Below are 20,946 nucleotides of genomic sequence, written 5' to 3'. Positions count from 1 at the left end.
GGAAGGGGGGGGAAAGACAAGCTGTCAGCTCAGGAAGAACCGTGGAACAAATGAACCCAAAGCCGCCCAGCGATTAGGACTTGGTGCTGAAGGCTGGCCCCATAAGATGCCCTCTTGCTAGGAAGAGAAAGATTGTTGGAGATGAAGACATGTGAACTGGAAGGAGAGATCCCTCTGCAGAGCAATTCTGGGAATCTTTATGGGTGATGGACCAAGTGGATTCAACCTAGAAATAAGGAGAGATTTTCTCACCGTGAGAACCATCAACCCATGGAACAGAAGTTGCCTTCGGAAGTTGTGGAAGCTTCATCCCTGGAGGCTTTCAAGAAGAGATTGGACTGCCATCCGTCAGAAATGGTGTAGGGTTCTCCTGCTTGGACTAGATGACCTACAAGGTCCCTTCCAACTCTGTTAATCAATCTATCTATCTATCTATCTATCTATCTATCTATCTATCTATCATCTATCTATTTATCTATCTATCTATCTATCTATCTATCTATCTATCTATCTATCTATCTATCTTTAGCGTCAATGGAGAAGGTCTTCTACAGAGACCTAGCCAAGACAAGTGAGAACATGCAAGTCCTTCAAGAAGGAGAAGGATCCTCTCAAGGGAAAGAGTAATTTCTTAGGTGGCTTCTGACCTGCTTGGTTGATTCAGTTGGGCTTCTTGGAAGCCAGTTGGATAGATGCTACACAAGAGACTTTGTCTCTGCTGCACCAGGCTATTGCTTAGCCTAATTTCAGGTGATAATGGCAATCTTTAAAGCCAGGTATGGAGTCTTGTATTTCAAAGACTTGCTCCCATGCAAATTTGATCCTTAAAACTGTTACAGCTGCATTTGGACGAGGGTTGGCAAACCTTCCAATTATAATTCTGGTCTTTCTGGTTTTGTTGCTCTGGTGGATTTTCTTTTTCTTCTTTTGTTTTCTTGAGAAACGGGGAAGTTCTTTGAAGAGAAGAAATGCGCATAACAACTCAACTCAGATGGAATAAATCACCTGAAACTGTCTTCCGAAGCCCACGAGGACCTCTCGGAACCTGAAAAACATCCTGCTTCCTTTGCTAGGATGCCGTTTCTGAAAGGCATTTCTGAAGAACTGCCACGAAAGGGAAAAAAAAAAAAGAGGTTGAGTGAAGGCTGTTTTGTTTATGGGGAGGTGATGTTCAAATCTTTTGCTTTGTTGCTGCTCTTAGGATTTCCTGCTTTACTGATTGAAGCACCGATGATGGACTTGCCTCTGGCCATAACAGTCATGGTTTAGAACAGCAGTCCCAACTGGTGGTCCGTGAGAAAATTTTGGTGGTCCACAGAAAAATTATTTGCATTTCACTAAATCAGGGGTCCTCAAACTACAGCCCCTGGGCTGGCCGGATACATTCAATGAACGTTTGTGTTGCTGCAGAGAGTCACCCCCTTTGGGGTCTTTTTGTGCGGGTCGGAGGGGGGGGCAGAAATTCCGACTTGGGCTCAGCTTCGGCCTCCTGGTGGGGCTTTGGGCAAAGGCTGGAGGGAAGTGCCACTGGTGGCGAAGAGGGACAGTGGGACAGTTCCAGTGGGACTGCATCATGGCCTGGAACTGGCTGACTATCTCAGCCTGCTGAGCCTCCAGGTGCTGGTACCTGGCCTTGCACTCCCGCAGGACTTCCCTCTGCTTGGAAAGCCTATGCTCCTAGTCCTCAGTGAGGTGCTTCTGCTGAGCCTCCTTCTCGGTCAGATCCAATTTGAGCTGTTTTGCCAACTCTTTCTCCTGGTGGCTGCTTAGCTCCAACAGTTGCTTCCTGTTGGGGCTCTAAGGAGCCTGGGCAGGGAGGCGAGGGGTGAGGGCGCTGGCGAGGCGCCTCTCGAAGTGACATTGAGGTGGCCATGCCCACCCAGTCACGTGACCACCTAGCCACACCCACCCAAGCGGTCATTAGGCAGATCATATTAGTGGTCTGTGGAATTTAAAATTATGAATTTATTGGTCCCTGAGGTCCGAAAGGTTGGTGACCTCTAGTTTAGAAGGATGTTTTCCAAAAGACGGACATAAGATGAGTTAAGACTATTTCAGAAATAAATAGATTTACATTAAGCCTCTGCATTTGCCTAGCTTGCATATTGATCTGTCCAAACTGCAGATATGTTAAAACTCCAATTCTCACACAGCCCTCCATTATCTCTATGTTGGGGTTTAGATTCACGGGGAGCTCAGCTGACATCACTGTCAATCATCCGGGCAGAGGAGTTTCTCACATCCAGTTGCATCACTGCGTGTTTTAAAACGCAGCTCCTTGAATAAAATCCCCCTTTTTGCTAGCAGAGTGATGCCTAAAAACTCAGTCACTGTTTACAAGTCACAGGGGACTTCCCAGGATGGCTAACCCATAATTTCTAGATATAGATTCACATGCTGAGACTGGGATCCAAACGCAACAGCTTCAGGGCAGCAAACGTGAAGAAGAGGGATCGATTTGCAGCAGGCCTGAGTCAGCGTTTTGCAAACGAATGGCCCCCCCCTCTAACGCCGAGCTTTTCTGCTAAAAATAAAAAGGAGATTTTACTCTCAACGATTCTGGTTCAGCAGATCCAAAGGAAGATGGCTTGTCTGAAGTCAGATAATGACTCCGTCCTTCAGGAGCCCTTGAGCACTTCAGAACGGTTACAGAACCAGGGACGTCGGATTCCCAAATCATAGTTTCTGGTTTTCGAGCAGAGCTCAACGTAAGAAAGGACTTGCGAAGTGCAGGGATGAGGAGACCGAAGGAGACAGGGACTGTCCCTTCTGTGCATTTCATACTTTTTTTTAAAAAAATAGCTTTTAAAATGATTGTTTATATCCCACCTTTCTTATGCTGGTTCTAATGACCGCAAGGAAGATTGAATGGATTGAGCTGCGCAAGTAAACCTGGAATCGAAATAGAATCACTCTGTGTGCTGTGAGGTTCCATTACGTTTTTTTTTATCTTTTTGGGAGGAAAAATAAAATAGCTCTGAAGTTGCCCAAGGGATGCCCAAACTTTTCACATCAAGTCTGCAAGCAGCTGTCTCGTTGAGATTCCTCAAATTCCAGGCCAGGAGTGCACGGCCCTCACCATCGTGCACTTCCTGCCCGTAGATCTTGCTCTGCTCTGCCCCGTGAGAAGCAACATCAGCAGATCTTCCACAGCTAATGAAGCAGTAGCTGAGATCAACAGTCATGTGTGCAGGATGTGGCTGAAAACACAGCAGCGGATTTGAAGCTCCAGGCGGTCAAATGTTGGAATAATCTGTTTTGTTTTTAAACCCAGGCCAATAACACTACAGTACTACTACTACTACTACTACTACTACTACCAGCAGTGCCCCCATCACAGCAGTACATGAGTCCTGTCTTCTTCTTCTTCTTTTCTTCTTCTTCTTCTTCTTCTTCTTCTTCTTCTTCTTCTTCTTCTTCTTCTTCTTCTTCTTCTTCTTCTTCTTCTTCTTCTTCTTCTTCTTCTTCTTCTTCTTCTTCTTCCTCCTCCTCCTCCTCCTCCTCCTCCTCCTCCTCCTCCTCCTCCTTCTTCAGAATTGGCTCATTTGGAGTGGTAGGGGAGGAGATCTAGATGGTCGAAGGAGTCTTCTAAATCAGGGACCTTCAAATGTGACAGCTTTTTTTTTTAAAAAAAGACTTGTGGACTTCAACTCCCAGAATTCCTCAGCCAGCATGAGGAATTCTGGGAGCTGAAGTCCACAAGTCTTAAAAAGTTGCCAAGTTTGGCGATCCCTACTTTAAGCCCTTCTATAGGACAATTCAGAGAGGGAGGCGGTCCACGCAGGTACCCCAAGAAACGCTTCCTTTTTCAAGAGAAAGAAAGGGACTTCCAAGGCAACGCGAAGAGACGACAAACATGGGTTTATTTCTTCCTTCCTTTCTTTCTTTTTGGTGTTTCCCATTTGCCTCTTTCACGTTCCAAATGCTTCTCGGTGGGTCTAAAAGTTCATAGTTCTTCCACTTCTCATTTTCTGCGCATGGATTTCTAAATCCATGTTAATATCTCTCCCTTATGTCATCCCTCCTTTGAAATCAATAGTCTGGATACAGGAGTGGAAGGAGAGGAAAATATATATATATACTGAAATAATTTTTAGGGTCCTGTTTGAGCTGGTGAGTTCTGCCTTCAGCTGTCCTTGAGCCAACGCTTTCAAGAAAATTAATGTTTTGGGTTGGACCCAGGCATTTTCTCTCTTCTTCCCCCTCTAAAAAGGACCTTTTTATATCTCTTGTTATAAATTGGAAACCTCTTCGATTTTGTCTTTGTTATATTCCAGAAACTGGGCAGGCTCTTCCACTAAAAGATTTCTACTGGATTGTAGAATATTTTTGGTTTCTTTGCACCGGTCCAAGATCTTCAAGGCTTCTTACGTTTCCCCAGTGATATGGGATCCTGTCCCAGTGTTAGAAAGCAGGATATTTCCCCCTACCCCTCCCGACTACATGCAATTAAAATTTACCCCTCGCCACTGAAGAGCAAAATGATTGAAGAGCAATTCTAGCTGGTCTCCAAAAAAGTCCATCTCTTAGCTACCCTTCTTTCTAAAGCAAGCAAATGAAGTCGCGGACTGTCGTACCTTTTCGATAGAGCCGGGCAGAAGTCGGAGAAGGAGTTTGCAAAGGACAACTCCGTCTTTCAGAGACGTCTTGAGGAATTGCACGGGGTCCTCAACCATCATTTTGGGGGAATTCAAAGCCCCCAGAGAAATCAACCAAGTCACCGTTCGCTCCTCTGGATTCATGACCGGAGCCTGTTCTGTTCTTAAGCTTCTTTTGTGCAACGGTAAAGCCAAACCCACATCCGTGGCTGCATCTTCCTGCTTCTTCTGTGGTGGGTGAACGAGCAGTTAAAGAGGTTCCCCTATTACCTTCCACCTATAAGAGGACTTTTTTTTGTTGAATACTTTAAAAAAAAAACCAAAAGAACCCAGCAAGAAAGCAACATTTTGAAGTGGCCTGGACTGGAGGAACAAGTTTGTTGCATTTACATCCATCGCCTTATGCAATTACTTCTGCGGAAGAACAAAACAGAACATTCCCACCACCGTCGCAAAATAAAGCAATTAAATTTAACCTTGGACTTCGACTCCCAGAATTCCCCCAGCGAGCCTGCTTGAGGATGGGTAGACTTCAGCTCCCAGAATTCCTAAAGTTACCAGGCGTGAGAAAACACTGCCTGCAGTTTGCAATAAATAGTAAAATTTCTCCTAATTCTGTGATGGGTGGTGAGCGGATACTGGAAGTGTGCGAAAACTGGAAGGTTAAAAAAAATTCCCTGCATGAGGAAAATTAAGAATCTTATCAGGGGATAAAGTGTTGTGGCTTCATTTAAATCTTGGTATTTTTTTCTACTTGCAGGGATGGTTTTAAATGTATTAAAAGACTTTTACTGAGCTGTATACATCAGACATATCTGAAAGATGCATTTTAAAAAAGTAAAAAAGTAATTTACTTTTTAATGGGGAGGGGGAAGGGAATTATCCACTATTTTAAGTTGCCATCATTCAACTTCAGACTGTGTACAATCTGTGACAATACATACAGGCCAGTCAAGGATTAGGATTCAGTCAAGGATCTGTTAAGGCTTTGAGACTTGTGGACTTTAACTGGGAGTTGAAGTCCACTAGTCTTAGAGGTGCCAAGTTTGAAGACCTCTGTGATAAGTCATCAATCCATACAATGCCCAAGTAAATCAAATCAAGGTTAAATATTTTAAAAGGTTTACATCTTTTAAGTATAAGATATGAACACTCTTTCAGTGTTATGAAAAGCCCTTCCACATTTGACTGTTTTGTATGTAAAACAATCACAAGCACATAATTTAAAAAAAAAGGGAACACAAAGAGTTCACGGATACAGCTGGATTCACACCTTTTAATCCAAAAAGTAGCATCTTGTGATTTTTGAGCCATGAAGGCCAAAAGTGGGCTAACTCTTGGTTTCTGGGAGTTGTGCTCAAATTTCTTTTTTTGGGAGGGCTGTGGTTTGCAGCCCCCCCCCAATGATAAAAACTGCAGGGCTTTGGAGTTGTGTTGGTGGATGGCTGCCTTTTGCAAAAGAAAAAAAAGGGAAGCCCCTTTATTACTCGCCCTCCTTCCTGTCTTGAAACTGCCACTTGAGCCACTCGAGAGGCAGCTGTGCTGAAGCTTCAAGGTTTGTCTATTTCTGGTTTGTGGTTTTGTGCCAGGCTGCACCCCTCCTCTGAGCCCATGAGCTTCACCAGATGCTGCAGAGCAGGCCAAGAACTGAAAACTGGGTAGGGTTTGAAACTCTGTACAAATTTCACTTTCAAAATTGTTGGGGCTTTTTTAAAAAAGCACTTTGAATACCCGTTTCCCTCTGTGCAATACTGCAATTCGAAGGGTGGCATAAAATGTTCTGAAGTAAAAGCCAGGTGTCCAGGATGGTGGATCCCCCAGCATATAATGTACAATGTAAGCAGACCCTTAGCTGTTTCACCAGGAATGATTGCACTTTGCCCCCTTTTCTGGGCATGCCGGCCAACTGGCTGAGCAAGAAACGTCCCTTTCACCCACATATTTGTGGGCCAGAGCAGGAACAGATTCCACCAGCGCTTGAGCCCCACACATCCATTCCCACTGGCTTAGGTCTCCCTCTACTGACGATTGTTTTGCACACTCCACAAATGCTACGCAATCTTTTTCATTTTTGCTGCAAGTTCTTTTAAAATGGAACGATGGCTTTCCCCTAAAAAGATACTTGTTAGAAAGATTTTCCTTCTGTGCATGTGGAATCATTCTGTGAATTTGCATTACTCAAAGCAAAGGATTGTGATCAGACACAAGTTCACCGAAGCAGTAATTGGGTGGGGTCTGGCCCCAAAATGCAGTGTTTTTAGTCACGGAGAAGCCCTAGGACCATAAACTGTCCTAAGGCGACAAACTTACTCAATGAACAGGGCCCAATTATACAGAAGTTCTAGAACCTTTTCCTGGGCCATTTCCTCTGCCCCCATCCTTGTGCATTTTGATTACTCCGCAATTGGCCGGAGTTAATGCCACAGTATCTTTCTCTGCCTGTTTTTGCCCATATCTCCAATCTGTTTTAACTGGATTACAGCACCTACCCAAAAGTACTGGCAGGCACATTGTTGGGTCGGCCTGTTCTTGTCTACCTCGTGAGCTTCTATTAGATTGTTTAAAAGCAAAAGGCAGCAGTGTCTACAGTGCAGTTCTATCTCCCTCGGTAGAAAAGCTTACAAAGTTATATCCTTTTTGGAAACCCTTTCAAACTTTGTAATGTGTTCAAAACTACCCGTAACTTAAAAGCCTGCCAGTAAAATTGGTTATCGAATCAGTAATATTGAATCCGATAAATATTCTAGTAGCCTTTGGCCACTCCTGCGCCAGTTCGTTCTGAAAGCCAGAACTGTTATCACAGACCACTTAATGGTCCACACACAGTAATGAAGAGCTCAGGAGGAAATCAACGCTTTATTGAGAGTTTAGTGAATACAAGGATCCCAAGCTTCAGCTGTTGAGTGTCTTCCACGATGCGCCAGTTTTGATTTCACCAAAACGTTACCTGTTTCTTAAAATTTATGGCACTAGCTCCTTTTCACAATTGCTTTTCACGAAAAGGGAATTGGTAACTTTACGGACTGTATGAGGTCTCGTTCATATGAGATTTCCCCAAACCATTTATAGATGGTTGCGGCATTCTTGTAAAATCAAAAATTGTTGTTCAACTCATGGCTAAACATCATGCTGAACATGAGGGTTTAATTAATAGTTCTTCTTGGGGAAAAGTTCAGTATTGCAATTGGCCACGTTTTGAAAATCTGCCTCCTGCACTGCTGTCTAGTCTCTTGGCAGTTAAGGAAGACATACACTTCACCTCGTCTAACTGAAGGTTTCCCCATTCTATCTCCCGACTCCCCCTTAAATCACAAGCCACAGCTTTTGTTGGATGTCTGCCTGCCAGGATTTCAATCACATTTGTAAGACAGAAATAATTTCCATCTGACATTTAAGACTCTTTATCTCACATACGACCCTTGTCTGTAGTCACAACAGACAATGGCATTTGACTTTCCTGCAAATTGCCTTCTTTAAACTTTATATCCATATTTTGAGTCTGCTTCTTTCTTTGGAGGCCTCCACACAATTCTGTACCTAGAATACAAACATTAGGAGACTGTCAGAACAGAAAGGCTGCCAAAACATGATCGTTAGTATAGACTAGCTAATGCCATTGCCAAAATGAAACAACTCCATAGCACAAAAAGAATCATTTTAGGATCTTTACTTTGTTGCACTTAAAACATACCTGGCTGCTTGCGGTTTCTGAACAAGCTGCCATAAATGACCACGACTCCTCCCTTGTAACACCTTCTCAAGTGACAGATCATCTCTTATGAAATGCTGGGCCTCAACAATAAACAGCTTTCAGCAAAAGCTTAAGAGCTGTCCACTTACCCTTGTTAAGGTCAACGGAGATATTAGCCCACAAGCACATTAGCTCTCCAGCTGTTTAACAGTTTATATCTCCATTTTTTTTTAAAAAAGGAAGTGATTTAAGAAACTAGCTACACAAAACCTAGGTGCACGATAATGTCCATTGGGGAAAACCAAGATACCGTGTTTCCCCGAAAATAAGACCCTGCCTTATATTTTTCTGAACCCTGAAATAAGTGCTTGGCCTTATTGCCATGCACTCAAAAGCCCGATTGGACTTATTATGTCTTATTTTGGGGGGAAACAAGGTAGTTCCAAGTGCTATTTTGGAAGGTTTCTACTGAATATTCTTTATCCTGTTTCATATGTAACTCCCTCTTTAGAAGTTTTTAACAGAGCACACATCAGCACTTTAACCATATTGGATACAGTATTTATTTTTGACTTTAATAATCAATGTATTTGTTCCCTTTCGCTTGCAAAAGCAACCTTCTCATGGAACGGGGCGTGTTATCAGCCTGTTCAAACTGAACTGTAGAACTAAAAGTTGGGCTAATTCCACAAACCAGCAACGATGAATTTGTCCTACTTCAAGTTTTTTAAAAAAATTGCAAGATATCTGAAACAAGCCTCCCTTACCTCCAAGCTTACCTGCTGCTCTGATGCAGCTCACCGACGTGATGTTCATTCCAACACGTGCACTGCTTTCCGGGTCTCATCTTAAAGGGAACGAGCGTTCAGCCTGCAACAATTACAGACGGTGTAAAGGTTCCGGTGGGCCCAACCGCCCAAACCCACAACCCCCGCCCCCCGAAACAGGAAAAAAAAAAACCCCTCAAAAAACCAACAACCTGGGCTTGCCGATTTAGTCTGTCACGATCTAACATTTTACACATTTGAGAGGTGGAAGGTTCATTGGACTGGAATGAACTGGAATGGCTTAGTGAAAAAGTCGCATGGCTTTATGGATTCTGATTTTCTTTCCAATGGTGCTTTTCTCATGGTAAGTCCATTTGACTGGCAAATGTGTTTGGAAGGTTTAGAGGAGGCACTTTTAGCTGGAGGTCTTCAGGTCTTACTACATTTCAACAGCATCTTTTGAACTTCCTGGCCGCACCTGGGTCATGACAACTCGGCCCAGGTACCAAAACTCCCAAACAAGACTACAGTATAAAGAAAAGAAGTCAGGCATCCAACTAAACATCAAGTTCGTAATCATGGCTTGCTTGACATTTCCCAAGCTGTTAACACAGATTTTGGCAATTTAAGCCAAGTTCTGATTGTATTACGGTTTTATATTTCTTAATTAAAAAAATACAAGTAGCTTGCTTTTTTTTTTATTTTTTATAAATATCTTCATCGAAACATACTGGCCAAAAAAGCAACAGTCCCTCCCAACCCTTTATGGGGACGTTTTGTTTACAAGTTGCTTTCTTAGCATCATTTTCAAAAGCTTTGTGCCATACATATTTTCATCCAAGACAAGGTTATGATGAATTTAGAAGGCTTCGCCTAAGGCTTTCCAGCACAGGTATTTTTTTTTTTTTCCATTTGGCGCTTTCTTTAAAAGCTAGAAAAACTTCCATTGCCATGATGCACAGAATGTCCTACTGTACTACAAAGGACGATAGCTTTGGTTTCACGTTTTGACTTAGACCGAAAAACTAGTTTTTGCTTTGCTTACCATCTTTTGCTGTTTCACGGGCATTTGATGCTTTAAAGCTGTTGTGGGCTGCTGAAAGTTTTCACTTGTTTAATTGAAGCCATGAGCTTTTCAGAGGTTGGTGAGAAAGACTTCTTTGCTTATCTTACTTTTCTCCATTTTGCCTTTGGAGTCAAAGATGTTCCTTTAAAAATGAGACACTACAGGATTGCAAAAATTTGAAACAGTAAGAGCAAGTACGTTCTGCAGCTTCTTGGATGGAATGGGCCAAACCTTTTTTTTTTTTTTTAAACTTACAGAACTCTGCAGCTTGCTTGCTACAGGTTTAATATATTACTGAGGGGGGGGCGAGGTTCTTGCAAATTGCCTAAGGAAATGTGTAGAATGGCACCGTGTACATTCAGCTTTATCCACTGGTGGTTTTGACTTAAAAGGCTGAATGGCATCCTGAATTTTACACAGGACCGGAGACTGGTCATTATTTGGGAGCATCTTTGCATTTCAGAGGACAGTTAATAGTTTTAGGGTTGGCATCCATCCCCACCCCACCCTTCCAACAAATCATCTTGCCTCGAGAGAAGGCATGTTTGCATGCGCAGAACGATCCACGGCCATTTTAGATGCATGGGGTGCCTTAGGCTGGCTGTTGCATTGATGAAGTGAGAAGTGTGGCATTTCAGGGTTAACTTTTACTTTGAAAAGGTTACAACACTAGTACATAGGCTCAAAACGGCATACATTAACATCTGCTTTTTGAGAGAAATTATTAACAATTTTGAAATGAAATTAAACATGTTTTTACTCTTTCCTCACAAAAAACATCAGTAATGAAGGGGAACTTAACAAGCAACAATTAAAAAAAAAGTTAAAAACATCGTTTCGGTAGTCCTCTGGATGGGAACGAGATAAAACTTCCACATTCCTTGTGTTGGGGGGAGGAGAAGGAGGAGGAAAAAACTTGATTTGGTCCATGAGTTTCAAAGGTTTTTTAGTATCGGCTTCTGCCTCCACCTCTTTCCGAGCGGCTCCCTCCCCGGCCGCCACCTCGGGGTGCTCCGCGGCTCGAGCTGCTGTAAGAATCGCGTGGCGGAGGGTAGCCCCGTTCCATAGAAGGGGGAAGGCCTCTGTCTTGTCTGCCCACATGGTCTCGGCCACTTGAGTAGACCTCGCTTCTGCTGCTTGAGTAACTCTCTCGACTTCCACCATACCCATCACGGGTGCTTCCGTAATCATCATAGCGACTGCTTCCACCATATGATGGAGGGGGCCCGCGTGCAGGGGGAGCGCTACGTGAGTTACCTGCAGGTTCAATGGTCAGGTAATAGGGCAACACTATAAATCATATCACCACAATTTTACATCTGAGTTTTTAAAAGAAATGCATCAATGGCTTCTCTGACTTTTTTTTTTTTTTTGGATTTTTAAACTGAGGAGTAGTTTAAATATAATCTCACATTATATTTGGTAGGGGGAAGGATCGGGCAGAGAAGGAATTAAACAGGCTGTTTGAAGATGCTGGTTTTTCACAAAGTAGCTCTTTTTTTTTTGGGATTATTCCAGAACTGCTTGCTATTTTTATAGTAGAAACTCAGCCATTGTTTTTCCAGTGAGAGAGATGCAATTCAGAATTGTTGAACTTTGCTTCGATAGGTTAAGAGAACTGCAATTCAATCGTTTTGTTAAAATAAAAACATTTTTTTACATTTTTTTTCTTCCATTGCAGCAGAGAAACCCATCATGTTAATCCCACCCCCCAGGAGCAGCACTCTAGCGAGTCAAGGAAGAAGCCTAAGACATTCCTTAGAAGCCCTCAAAGTCAGCACTTACCGTAACTCTCATAGGAATCTCTGTAAGAGCCTCCACTGGGATGGTCCGAGTAATCCCGGTCACGCCCTCCATAGCCATCCCGATCGCTGTAGGAGGAATAACTACTAGGATTTAGTACCGAATGTCCAGTGATACCAGAGGCTACCAATAACCTCTCACCGACCAGTACGCTCCCATAGAGAGGGGCTCCTCAGGGTGCCGTCGGCCAAACTGTACACTGGCGGCCCCCAGGGGGAGCCTTCTCTGTGGGGGCACCTACCATCTGGAACGAGCTCCCCCCAGAGATACGTAAGATCCTGGACCTGCGCACGTTTCGCCGTGCTCTCAAAACTTTTCTATTTCAGCAAGCTGGCCTGGCCTAACTCCCATCTTTTTAATTTTTAAATTTTTTAATTCGTGATTTTATAAATTGGGTGTTTTAATCTGTGTTTCGGCCGAAATATTTAATAATTTTAAGGGATTTTTTTAAATATTTGTATTATCTGTATTTTATCTTGGCTGTTCACCGCCCTGAGTCCTTCGGGAGTAGGGCGGTATAGAAATTTGATTAATAAATAAATAAATAATAAATAGAAATGAGTTTAGTTTATTCTTGCTTCCATTGATTTGCTTTTCTCTGCATTTCTAAACTATGTTAACATTTTCTCCATCTCTCCTCTACAAAGCATGAGGTATAGCAACAGCTATAGCATTTAGGCTTATATACTGTCCAGGGGTGGGTTCTAAAATTTTTTACTACCAGTTCTGTGGGCATGGCTTGATGATCATGTGACAATTCTTTAGGATTTAGCAGAGGTACTTGTCTACCAGGCTTTTAACTGCTTGCAGAGCTGTACCGGTCTACTCATTTGTTTTTGGAGGCACCGGTCTACCACCAAACTGCCTTTTAACACTGATCAGCTGTAGGGTGGCCTTTTGAAGCCCCTCCGCAAGAGTTTAAAGTTTTTCTCCTTCTAGGCGATCAGCTGGGATTCAGGAGGCAGCAATAGATTGGGGGTGGGGCCAGATAAAAGAATAACCTTGAGCCCCGCCAGGATCAAACTCTAACCAATTCACCACCAGGTTATACAGATGTACACACTAAGTTATGCATGGTCTGCACTGAGATCTTTAAAAGGCTATCAAAGCCAAGCCTGCCATCAATATTTAATTCAAAAAGCGTACTGATCACCAAGTATAGGTATTTCCAGACTTGCAATAATGACGATTGGAATTACCATCCTGAAGTGTGACCCCCTCACTTAGTGTTGGCAATCCGTGCCATCCATGATTTGGTTATGTTGACTGCCTTTATTAATCAAATCCCATGGTTGTTAGGGGAGGCCAAAGACCACAATCCTGCAAGGCTGGAGCTCCAAAGCTTCTCTGTAACCACCATTTGTTCAGGGCTATTTTAACTTCGAAAAGAAAAATGGTCCCAGGCAGAGGACTACTGGTAACCAACCCAGGTCCTTCCTTGTTACAGATGAGATGACTGAAGGAATTGATTTATTTTGGGCTTTTCTAGAGATCCTTACGGAGAGCCAACAATGTTTCTAAATAAATATTGCCTCTATAGAATATATACAGTCTCTATAGAACATAAAGAGATCAACACATACAAGGGAACTTTAGGTACCTGTAACCTCTTGAGGGATACTCATCACGGGAACTGGAATGTCCATAATCACGATAGGCATAATCCCTTGGTGGGGGGGCATAATCTCTGGTATCTCTGGAACTTGGATAATCTCGGCTTGAATAACTACAGAAATTAAAAATTAAGTTACTTTTTGATTACTGACAAGCAAAATAGCGCAAAGTCCGAGAACATCTGCTTCAACAAGCATTATTTTACCTGTCTTTAGTACTGTAGCCATCATCTCTGGGAGATAAGTAGACATCTCTTCGTGAGGGCAAGGAGTCTCTTCGTGGAGGCCCCCCATAGCTGTCTCTGCCACGGGACAGGGGCGCTAAAATTAAAAAACAAACAAACCCAAATTGGAGTATTTTGGAAACAAGGCAACGAGAAGCCATTTGTCCCTATTCTGAGTGGGAGAAATGTTATACTGAACTGTTTTTTAATGAAGGCAAAAGTCTATGCACAATTATACAAATTCTTCAATAGCAGTTAGAAGGAAGAACCACACATTAAGCACAATCTCATTGCAACTAGTGCAGGGGTCAGCAACCTGCGGCTCTGGAGCCACAAGCAGCTCTTTGGGCCCTCTGCCGCGGCTCCCTGTCCCATCACTGGTTCGCCCCGCCCCTCATTTCTTTTTTGGACTCCAGCCCGAAGCGGCAGGAAGTGAAGGCTGCCTTACACGCAAATGTGGCGTGGAAGCAGGTACAGGGCAGCTTCGCTCCTGCAGTCTCCTCCCCCCTCCTCCTCTCTTAATCCCCTAGCTGGCTGTGGCTAAGTTGGGAGTGTGCGCACATGTGGAGAGACCTTCCTTAAGCGAGCCGCTGTCCGCTCAGATATATACAGTGTGATACACAGAGAGGGAGAGAGAGAGGAAGAGAGATACAGAGAGGAGAGAGGGAGACAGAGAATAGTTTTGTGGCTGGGTAGGCATGGCTAGGTGGTCATGTGACTGGGTGGGAGTGAGTGACATCGAGTTGGCCAGGCCCACCCAGGTTTTGTGGCTCCTGGTGTTTTTTTTTTTCTGTAGGAAACGGGTCCAAGTGGCTCTGAGTGTTTAAGGTTGCCAACCCCTGAACTAGTGCAAGAATATTTGAAAGAAGGCAAAAGGTTCCATGTTACCCATAAAGATTTTAGTTGGAACTGAGCATTAAAGACACATTTACACGGTGGCAGCATCTTGTAAAGCCTGGAAGAGCAGAGTTGACCCAGAGCATTAGCTTGCTGGGCAAGGTGTATGTTGCAATAAAGTATTTTATATAGATTTGCTATTCTGTGCTGTATCCAGTGCCTGGAGAGCAAAGAACCCTCACACAAACAGCACTAAGAATTTAAAAGCCCCAAATTTTGAATGTGCCACAGCCCTCAAGTTAAAACTTTATGAGCAAACTAAAGCAACATTTGCACAAGGCTTACCTCTACCACCCATTCCGCTACTGCTGCGTACAGGTCCAGATGGCGCAGGTCTTTTGGGTGGTGGGCCCCCACTACGGGGAGGCGGGCCCCTTTTCATTGGAAGAGGGCCTCTAGAGGAACCTAGAAGACAGCATGACAGCTTCAGAAAGCATCATCACGATGCTGAAAGGCACCAGAAGTGAAAAGGGGTTAAGAACAAGCATGCTCAGGATTCCCTTTGTCCTGAGAAACAGTCAACCCTCTGGATCAAATAGAAACCTGCACAACCTGTATGACAGATTTATGCAAACCTATTTTATATGCAATGGCTGTGGCCACTAATAAAACAAGTTATAGAAAAGCAGCAAGCAGCTAAAACTGGTAACCTACACCCATCTTCTAACTGTAGAGCCTCTGTTCTTGTAAACTCAGAGCACAGGTGAGAATGCAGGTCAGCAGACATTCAATCATTTTTCAGGTGCCAATGTTACTTTCAAGGAAGCTCACAAGCATACTTAGGATGACAGCTCTGTTCCAGAGGAATACCCTGGTTGTTGGTTGTTAAAGCTTGTTTACAGTTTAAGATGAGCTGTGAGAGATAGCAAATAGCCATCCATACCAGGAACTACCCACAGCCTGATCAGCATCCGCTTAAAATCAAGAAACCTGCTCCTTGAGCATACAATGGCTAATGTTCCAGCTTCCTTCTGATTTAAAAAATTACCTGTTGATTATCAATATGAAACTGACATATTTTTTTTTTTGCATATTAAGGCAGGAATTTGTAGTATGGTGCCTTCTAGATATTTACTCTGGACCTGCTTTTGAAATACAAGTTCAGGCAAGCCAGACTTTAAAGACCACCAATCTCATCTAAGAACAAGAGCACATGGACACCCCGAAGCACTACTTGGACTGTGACTGGTTTTTTGTTTTTTGCATTTCAAAGTGTAATAATTCTTGCTCAGAGCACTTTACCTTCGGTCCAGCTATTTTCCTTCTTTCCATTCAACTTCTCTACATCTTGTGTGCCGTCAATACACAGGAACTTAAACATACCTAAGTGACTGCCTCTTGAAGGAGGCCCTCGGGTTCCACTGCTGCCTCTTCCACCTCTAAGGCCTCTTGGGGGTCCTCTGCTCCTTGGAGGGAGGGGCCCACGTCTACCAGTTTCAAAGGTTGGCTTGGTAGCTTGTTCAACTTTAATGGATTTTCCATCTAAAGACTGAACAAAGGCATCTAATTCAATCTTTGTGAATAACGCCTGCCTTTAGGCTTATTACATTTTTAGACTTTTAGATTATCATCACCATCCAATCCTAGCTGGTTAGTGCACACAGAGGACTCAGAATGCTAATGTTTATTGATTGCTGGTTAGTTACCAAGGTTGTCACTGTACTTGCATTAAACCAGAGAATATTAAGTAGGATTTGCAAGTACATTACTACAGTGTTTTAAGCAATTTGTCTTTTTAACTTCAAATTGCAATACTAAAATTTTGGAAGTAAACATATGGCTGTCCTGTTTATATGGGACATCTTTTCCTCTTGTCTTTTGAGGAGCATCCAACAAACATTTATCATATATCTGGCATGTTTCTTATGGTACTATTACCACTGCAAAAACAATATCGTATACTAGGGTCCCCCCCCCTTTTAAGAGATGCTGGAAAGCAACCTTTGCTATCCAATTCGAAAGACAACAATTTTCTTAAGATATCTCTTAGAAAATCAACAGACACTATCCTTTGAAACTATTTCAGTACTCTCCTTTTGAGTTTTACCACAATAAAAGCCAGACATTAATTCTTACCTTTCCATTCATATCTCTTGCTGCATCCTTAGCATCTGCTGGGCTCTCAAATGTGACAAAAGCAAAGCCTCTGGATTTGTTGGTTTCACGATCTTTCATAAGGAGAACTGAGAGAGATACAAGCATTATTTTGTTTGCTGATCTCACAGGGGTACAACCCAGGATTCACAGAAGCCTGCTCAGAACTTCTTAGAGGATAGGTAAGTTCTATCACTTCAGCCGATCAAAAAAGCTGAGTTCATCACAGCAGAATTGAAAACCCCACCAAGATGCCTTGCCCTTACCTTCTACGATACGGCCATATTTGCCAAAGACAGATTCAAGAGCTTTCTCATTCGTTTCAATGTTCAATCCACCAACGAACAGCTTCCCAGGCCGATCTGCTTCAACCATTTTGACAGGTTTTGGAATCTAGAACAATACAACCAACCTTCAGAAACCATAAAAAATATAGTCACATCCAACTGCAATACGATTTTTGGGATTTCCTGCATAGAAAAGACATTGTTGATAACATTCCATTTTCATTACTAGTCAATTACTTCATTCCTACTGCTGCACTAAAATGCCCTTTATAAAGAGTACATTTTCAAGTGGCCCAACCCGTTCCTACAATCAAGAAGGGGGAAAAAAACACAATATGACATGGTAAAATAACTTTCTTCTAGTTTAAGCATGAACCAAGAATGGCCATTAACAAACCACATTTCCTCATAATAGTCCTTTTAAGCCTCATTCCATAATTGTTTTTCTTAAAGCTCCTTTTACAAATATTGCTCAATCGTCCTAAAACAATGAAATGAGTTTAATTTCTAACTTAAGTCTATCCCAGGGGTGGGCAAATGTGGCTTTTACAACCTGTGGACTTCAACTCCCAGAATTCCCGTGACAGCCCAGCTGGCTCAGGAATTCTGGGAGTTGAAGTCCACAGGTTGTAAAAGGGCCACAGTTGCCCGCCCCTGGTCTATCCAAACCAATCCCTCCAAACAGGTTCATTTAGAACCCCAAAACCTAAATAGCAACTAAAGTATTGTGAAATTTAGCAGTTATTAATATATTTCTTGACACTTCTATTGAATGAAAAGCTCCATTCAACTCTCTTCTGACTGTTTTTAATAGTTCCCTGCACAGTTCTCACTATTTTCCCTGTTCCAAAAGAACAAACCGTTGAAGAATACCCAGGTATTTCAACAGCAACAAAAAAAACCCTAATAAAAGCATCGAGCCTGCTGAAGGCCCAACCACATCGGCCAATCCATTCTGCAAGGGTTTTATTCCAAAATATAAATGGACTGTTTAAATTCAAAGGGAGAGGTAGAAAAGATATAACGCCCTAACTAAGGAACCTGAGCAAATTTCCAAGAAATTCAGTTTTCGAATTTGGTCGGTGCACCATAATAATGCACCCAACCTTTAACAATGATAATAATAATGAGGATGATGATGATAATAATAATAAAGCACACCCAACCTTTAAGAAAAGCAATAATAATAATAATAAAGCACACCCAACCTTTAAGAAAAGCAATTCCCACGTTCTGTTATAGCGAGCAACAAAAGCCCGGAGCCTTTTCGTGCAAACCGCGCATGCGCGGCAGCCGAACAGACCGCGCGGAGCGCATGCGCCCTCCGCAAAAAAAAGGGCCTCCCGAAAAAGCGGCGCGTGCGCACTCCCGTCGCCCTTCCCCCTCCCGTCCCACGCGCCTTGAAGAAGGGGGCGGGCGAAGCATCGAGGCGCCTCTAAAAGCGGCCGCAAAATGGCGGCTCCCGCGACCCTCCCTCAGGAGCCCGTGTTTGGGGGAGGAGGAGGAGGAGGAGGAGGGGGGGAAAAAAGAAACAGCACTTCCCGCCACCCACCTAACTCCCCAAGCTTTAAAATGGCGCCTCAGCCACCCCTTGAGGAGAAGAAGCGGGAAGGGTGAAAACCGTTGAGGGGTGTGAGGGAACGGAAAGCGAAATAAATAACGGCCTTGGGGGTCCGCTAAACGGTGTTGCGTGCGTGAGACAAAAAAAAAAAAGCACATACATATCATATCAAAAAGGCCTCATTCAATAATAATAAAAAAAAAAAGCCTCCCTCATCCGCTACCTCGCATCCTTACCTCCTCCCCGCCGGCCTGCAACGACGCACTGAAGAGGAACAAAGGGGCTGAGGGCCTTTATATAGATGACGTCAGCGCGTTCGAACGGAGCTGAAAAGCCCGGATGAAAGCATGGCGAAAGGGAGGAGGCGTGGCCAGGGTTTGGGAGAGCGGAGAAATGGGTCCGGGTAACGGCGGGTGGGGGTGTCTGCGCATGCGCGACCCTCTTCTCTGATAAGGGCGTGCATGTGACTGTGTGCCTTGATTGAGTTGGGAGTTTGGAATAAAATTATAGGAAATAAATAAATACGCCTTGGAAGACGGTAGATTTGTTGATTGCATGTCAGCCTGAGATGCTTTCCTTCAAAGATTTGCCCACACTCTTCTTTGTGGTTCTCTAGAAGCATGCAACTCTGCAATAAATTAAAAAGCATGAATGTGTGGGTCATTGAAGAGTGCATCTTCATGGATCGATGCAAATACAACTTTGGACTAGAATCATAAGTACCATTCAAGGGGTCCTTGGCTTAACAACCGCAACTCTGACCAGAAAATTAGTTGTGCGGTCATTGAAGCATCATGCGACAGCACCAAATTTTATTTTATTAATTAATTAATTAATTAATTTAATTTGTATACCGCCCTTCTCCCAGAAGGGACTCAGGGCGGTGAATCTTTATGAATCTTTTTTGTTGTAGTTGCTAAATGAGACCATGATTTGTGACCTTCCGTGCCAGTTATTGGAAGTCGGCTAGGAAAGTCGCAGAACTAGAACTCCCAGGCTCCTGGTGATTGGCTCAAAGACATCCAGCTGACTTTCAGTGCCTAAGGCGGGACTAAAACTCCTAGGCTCCTGGTGACTGGTCCAGAGTCACCCAGCCAGGTTTATAGTAGTATAGCCTTTATGGTCATTGTACATCATGTATACAAAGAAATTGATTTTAGCCTCACTGGTGCAATCCATGACAAAAAATACAAACAACATAAATAGTATAAAGAATAATCCCTATGCAAATAATTAGGGGGGGGGAAAGAAAAAGAAAAACTAGTCATACGTTTCCACGTGTGCATGGAGTAATTGTGGTTGTGTTTTAAGAGTCTGACAGCCCAAGGATAGAAACTATTTTTAAACCTATTTGTTCGGCTGGCTATGCATTGATGGTAGAAGTGCGACGAGACACTGACCAGGGTGTGAATCATCTCATGAGTATCTTCCTTACTCTGCTAGAGCAGCGAGACCTGGCGATGTCATCCACTGGTGTTAGAGGGCAACCAATGATTTCTTGTGCCGAATTGCTCACTCTCTGTAGTGCCTTCCTGTCCGCAGCAGTTAAACCAGCGTACCGTACTGTAATGTAATGTAACACTCTAATGGCAGAAAGTGAAGAGGAACTCAAGAGCCTCTTGATGCAGGTGAAGAAGGAGAGTGCAAAAGTTGGCTTGAAACTCAACATTAAGAAAACTAAGATCATGGCACCCGGCCCTCCCAATTCCTGGCAAATAGATGGGGAAGAAATGGAGTGACAGATTTTATTTTCCTGGGCTCCAAGATCACCGCAGATGGGGACTGCAGCCAAGAAATTAAAAGACATTTGCTCCTGGGGAGGAAAGCTATGGCAGCATACTAAAAAGCAGAGACATCACCCTGCCAACAAAAGTGTGTATAGTCAAGGCGATGGTTTTCCCAGTTGCAACGTATGGCTGTGAAAGTTGGACCATAAGGAAGGCTGAGTGCCAAAGAATGGAGGCCTTTGAACTCTGGTGCTGGAGAAGACTCCTGCGAGTCCCTTGGACTGCAAGGCCATCCAACCGGTCAGTCCTAGAGGAGATCAACCCTGACGGCTCTTTAGAAGGCCAGATCCTGAAGAAGAAACTCAAATACTTTGGCCACCTAATGAGAAGGAAGGACTCACTGGAGAAGAGCCTAGTGCTGGGAAAGATTGAGGACAAAAGAAGAAGAATTCTATTCTATATTCCAATATCTATTCTATTCTATTCTATTCTATTCTATTCTATTCTATTCTATTCTATTCTATTCTATTCTATTCTATTCTATTCTATTCTATTCTATTCTATTCTATATTCCAATATTTATTCTATTCTATTCTATTCTATTCTATTCTATTCTAT

General features: G+C 43.2%; 2 protein-coding genes and 1 non-coding gene across 8 annotated transcripts in view; all 3 read right to left on the bottom strand.

Moving 5' to 3' along the window:
- The window catches only part of ARHGEF6 (Rac/Cdc42 guanine nucleotide exchange factor 6), a 42,537-nt gene extending 37,707 nt beyond the window's left edge, over nt 1–4,830 (bottom strand). The window contains exon 1 of one of the 2 annotated variants that reach the window (XM_034441623.3): nt 4,578–4,830. In XM_034441623.3, the coding sequence (XP_034297514.2) occupies nt 4,578–4,742 (165 nt within the window). In that variant the 5' untranslated portion in view covers nt 4,743–4,830. Of the gene's footprint in view, nt 1–252; nt 871–4,577 lie in introns of those variants that run through there. The other variant, XM_060683904.2, reaches the window with a different exon arrangement.
- A 2,605-nt stretch (nt 4,831–7,435) lies between these two features.
- Nucleotides 7,436–18,940, bottom strand: RBMX (RNA binding motif protein X-linked). 5 transcript variants are annotated; one of them, XR_015729706.1, is made up of 10 exons: nt 18,838–18,940; nt 17,020–17,146; nt 16,736–16,842; nt 15,983–16,148; nt 14,945–15,064; nt 13,745–13,859; nt 13,526–13,651; nt 11,908–12,008; nt 9,069–11,379; nt 7,436–8,135 (listed from the first exon to the last, which is right to left on the bottom strand). XR_015729706.1 is itself a non-coding variant. In XM_034441626.3 (9 exons), exons 2-9 carry the CDS (start codon nt 17,126–17,128, stop codon nt 11,069–11,071), a joined length of 1,140 nt encoding a protein of 379 aa, XP_034297517.1. In that variant the 5' UTR covers nt 17,129–17,146; nt 18,838–18,940; the 3' UTR covers nt 10,750–11,068. The 5 variants fall into 5 exon arrangements, 4 of the variants coding, with proteins under 4 accessions (XP_034297517.1, XP_087733722.1, XP_087733721.1 ...); XM_034441626.3 differs by lacking the exon at nt 7,436–8,135 and having other exon boundaries at nt 10,750–11,379; nt 11,908–11,993; XM_087877596.1 differs by lacking the exon at nt 7,436–8,135 and having other exon boundaries at nt 10,750–11,379; nt 18,825–18,870.
- On the bottom strand, nt 16,911–16,983 carry LOC117679675 (small nucleolar RNA SNORD61). The gene has a single exon (XR_004595433.1). It is a non-coding gene; the product is annotated as a small nucleolar RNA SNORD61 (small nucleolar RNA).
- Nucleotides 18,941–20,946: the final 2,006 nt, after the last annotated feature.

The sequence above is a fragment of the Pantherophis guttatus genome, chromosome 12, assembly GCF_059756535.1.
Source record: "Pantherophis guttatus breed Tessera chromosome 12, ASM5975653v1, whole genome shotgun sequence".
Classification (NCBI taxonomy): domain Eukaryota; kingdom Metazoa; phylum Chordata; class Lepidosauria; order Squamata; family Colubridae; genus Pantherophis; species Pantherophis guttatus.
This window is presented reverse-complemented; position numbering and strand designations above follow the sequence as displayed.

Bases quoted from the DNA above. Each gene is read 5' to 3' on its own strand.
- RBMX (XM_087877596.1), bottom strand. From the start codon at position 17,128: ATGGTTGAAGCAGATCGGCCTGGGAAGCTGTTCGTTGGTGGATTGAAC. The intron at 13,860-14,944 runs GTAAGCCTTGTG...TTTTAATTTTAG, and splicing joins TAGCGGAATGGGTGGTAGAG to CGCCCCTGTCCCGTGGCAGA. The intron at 13,652-13,744 runs GTAAAATAATGC...TAATTTCTGTAG, and splicing joins GGCTACAGTACTAAAGACAG to TTATTCAAGCCGAGATTATC.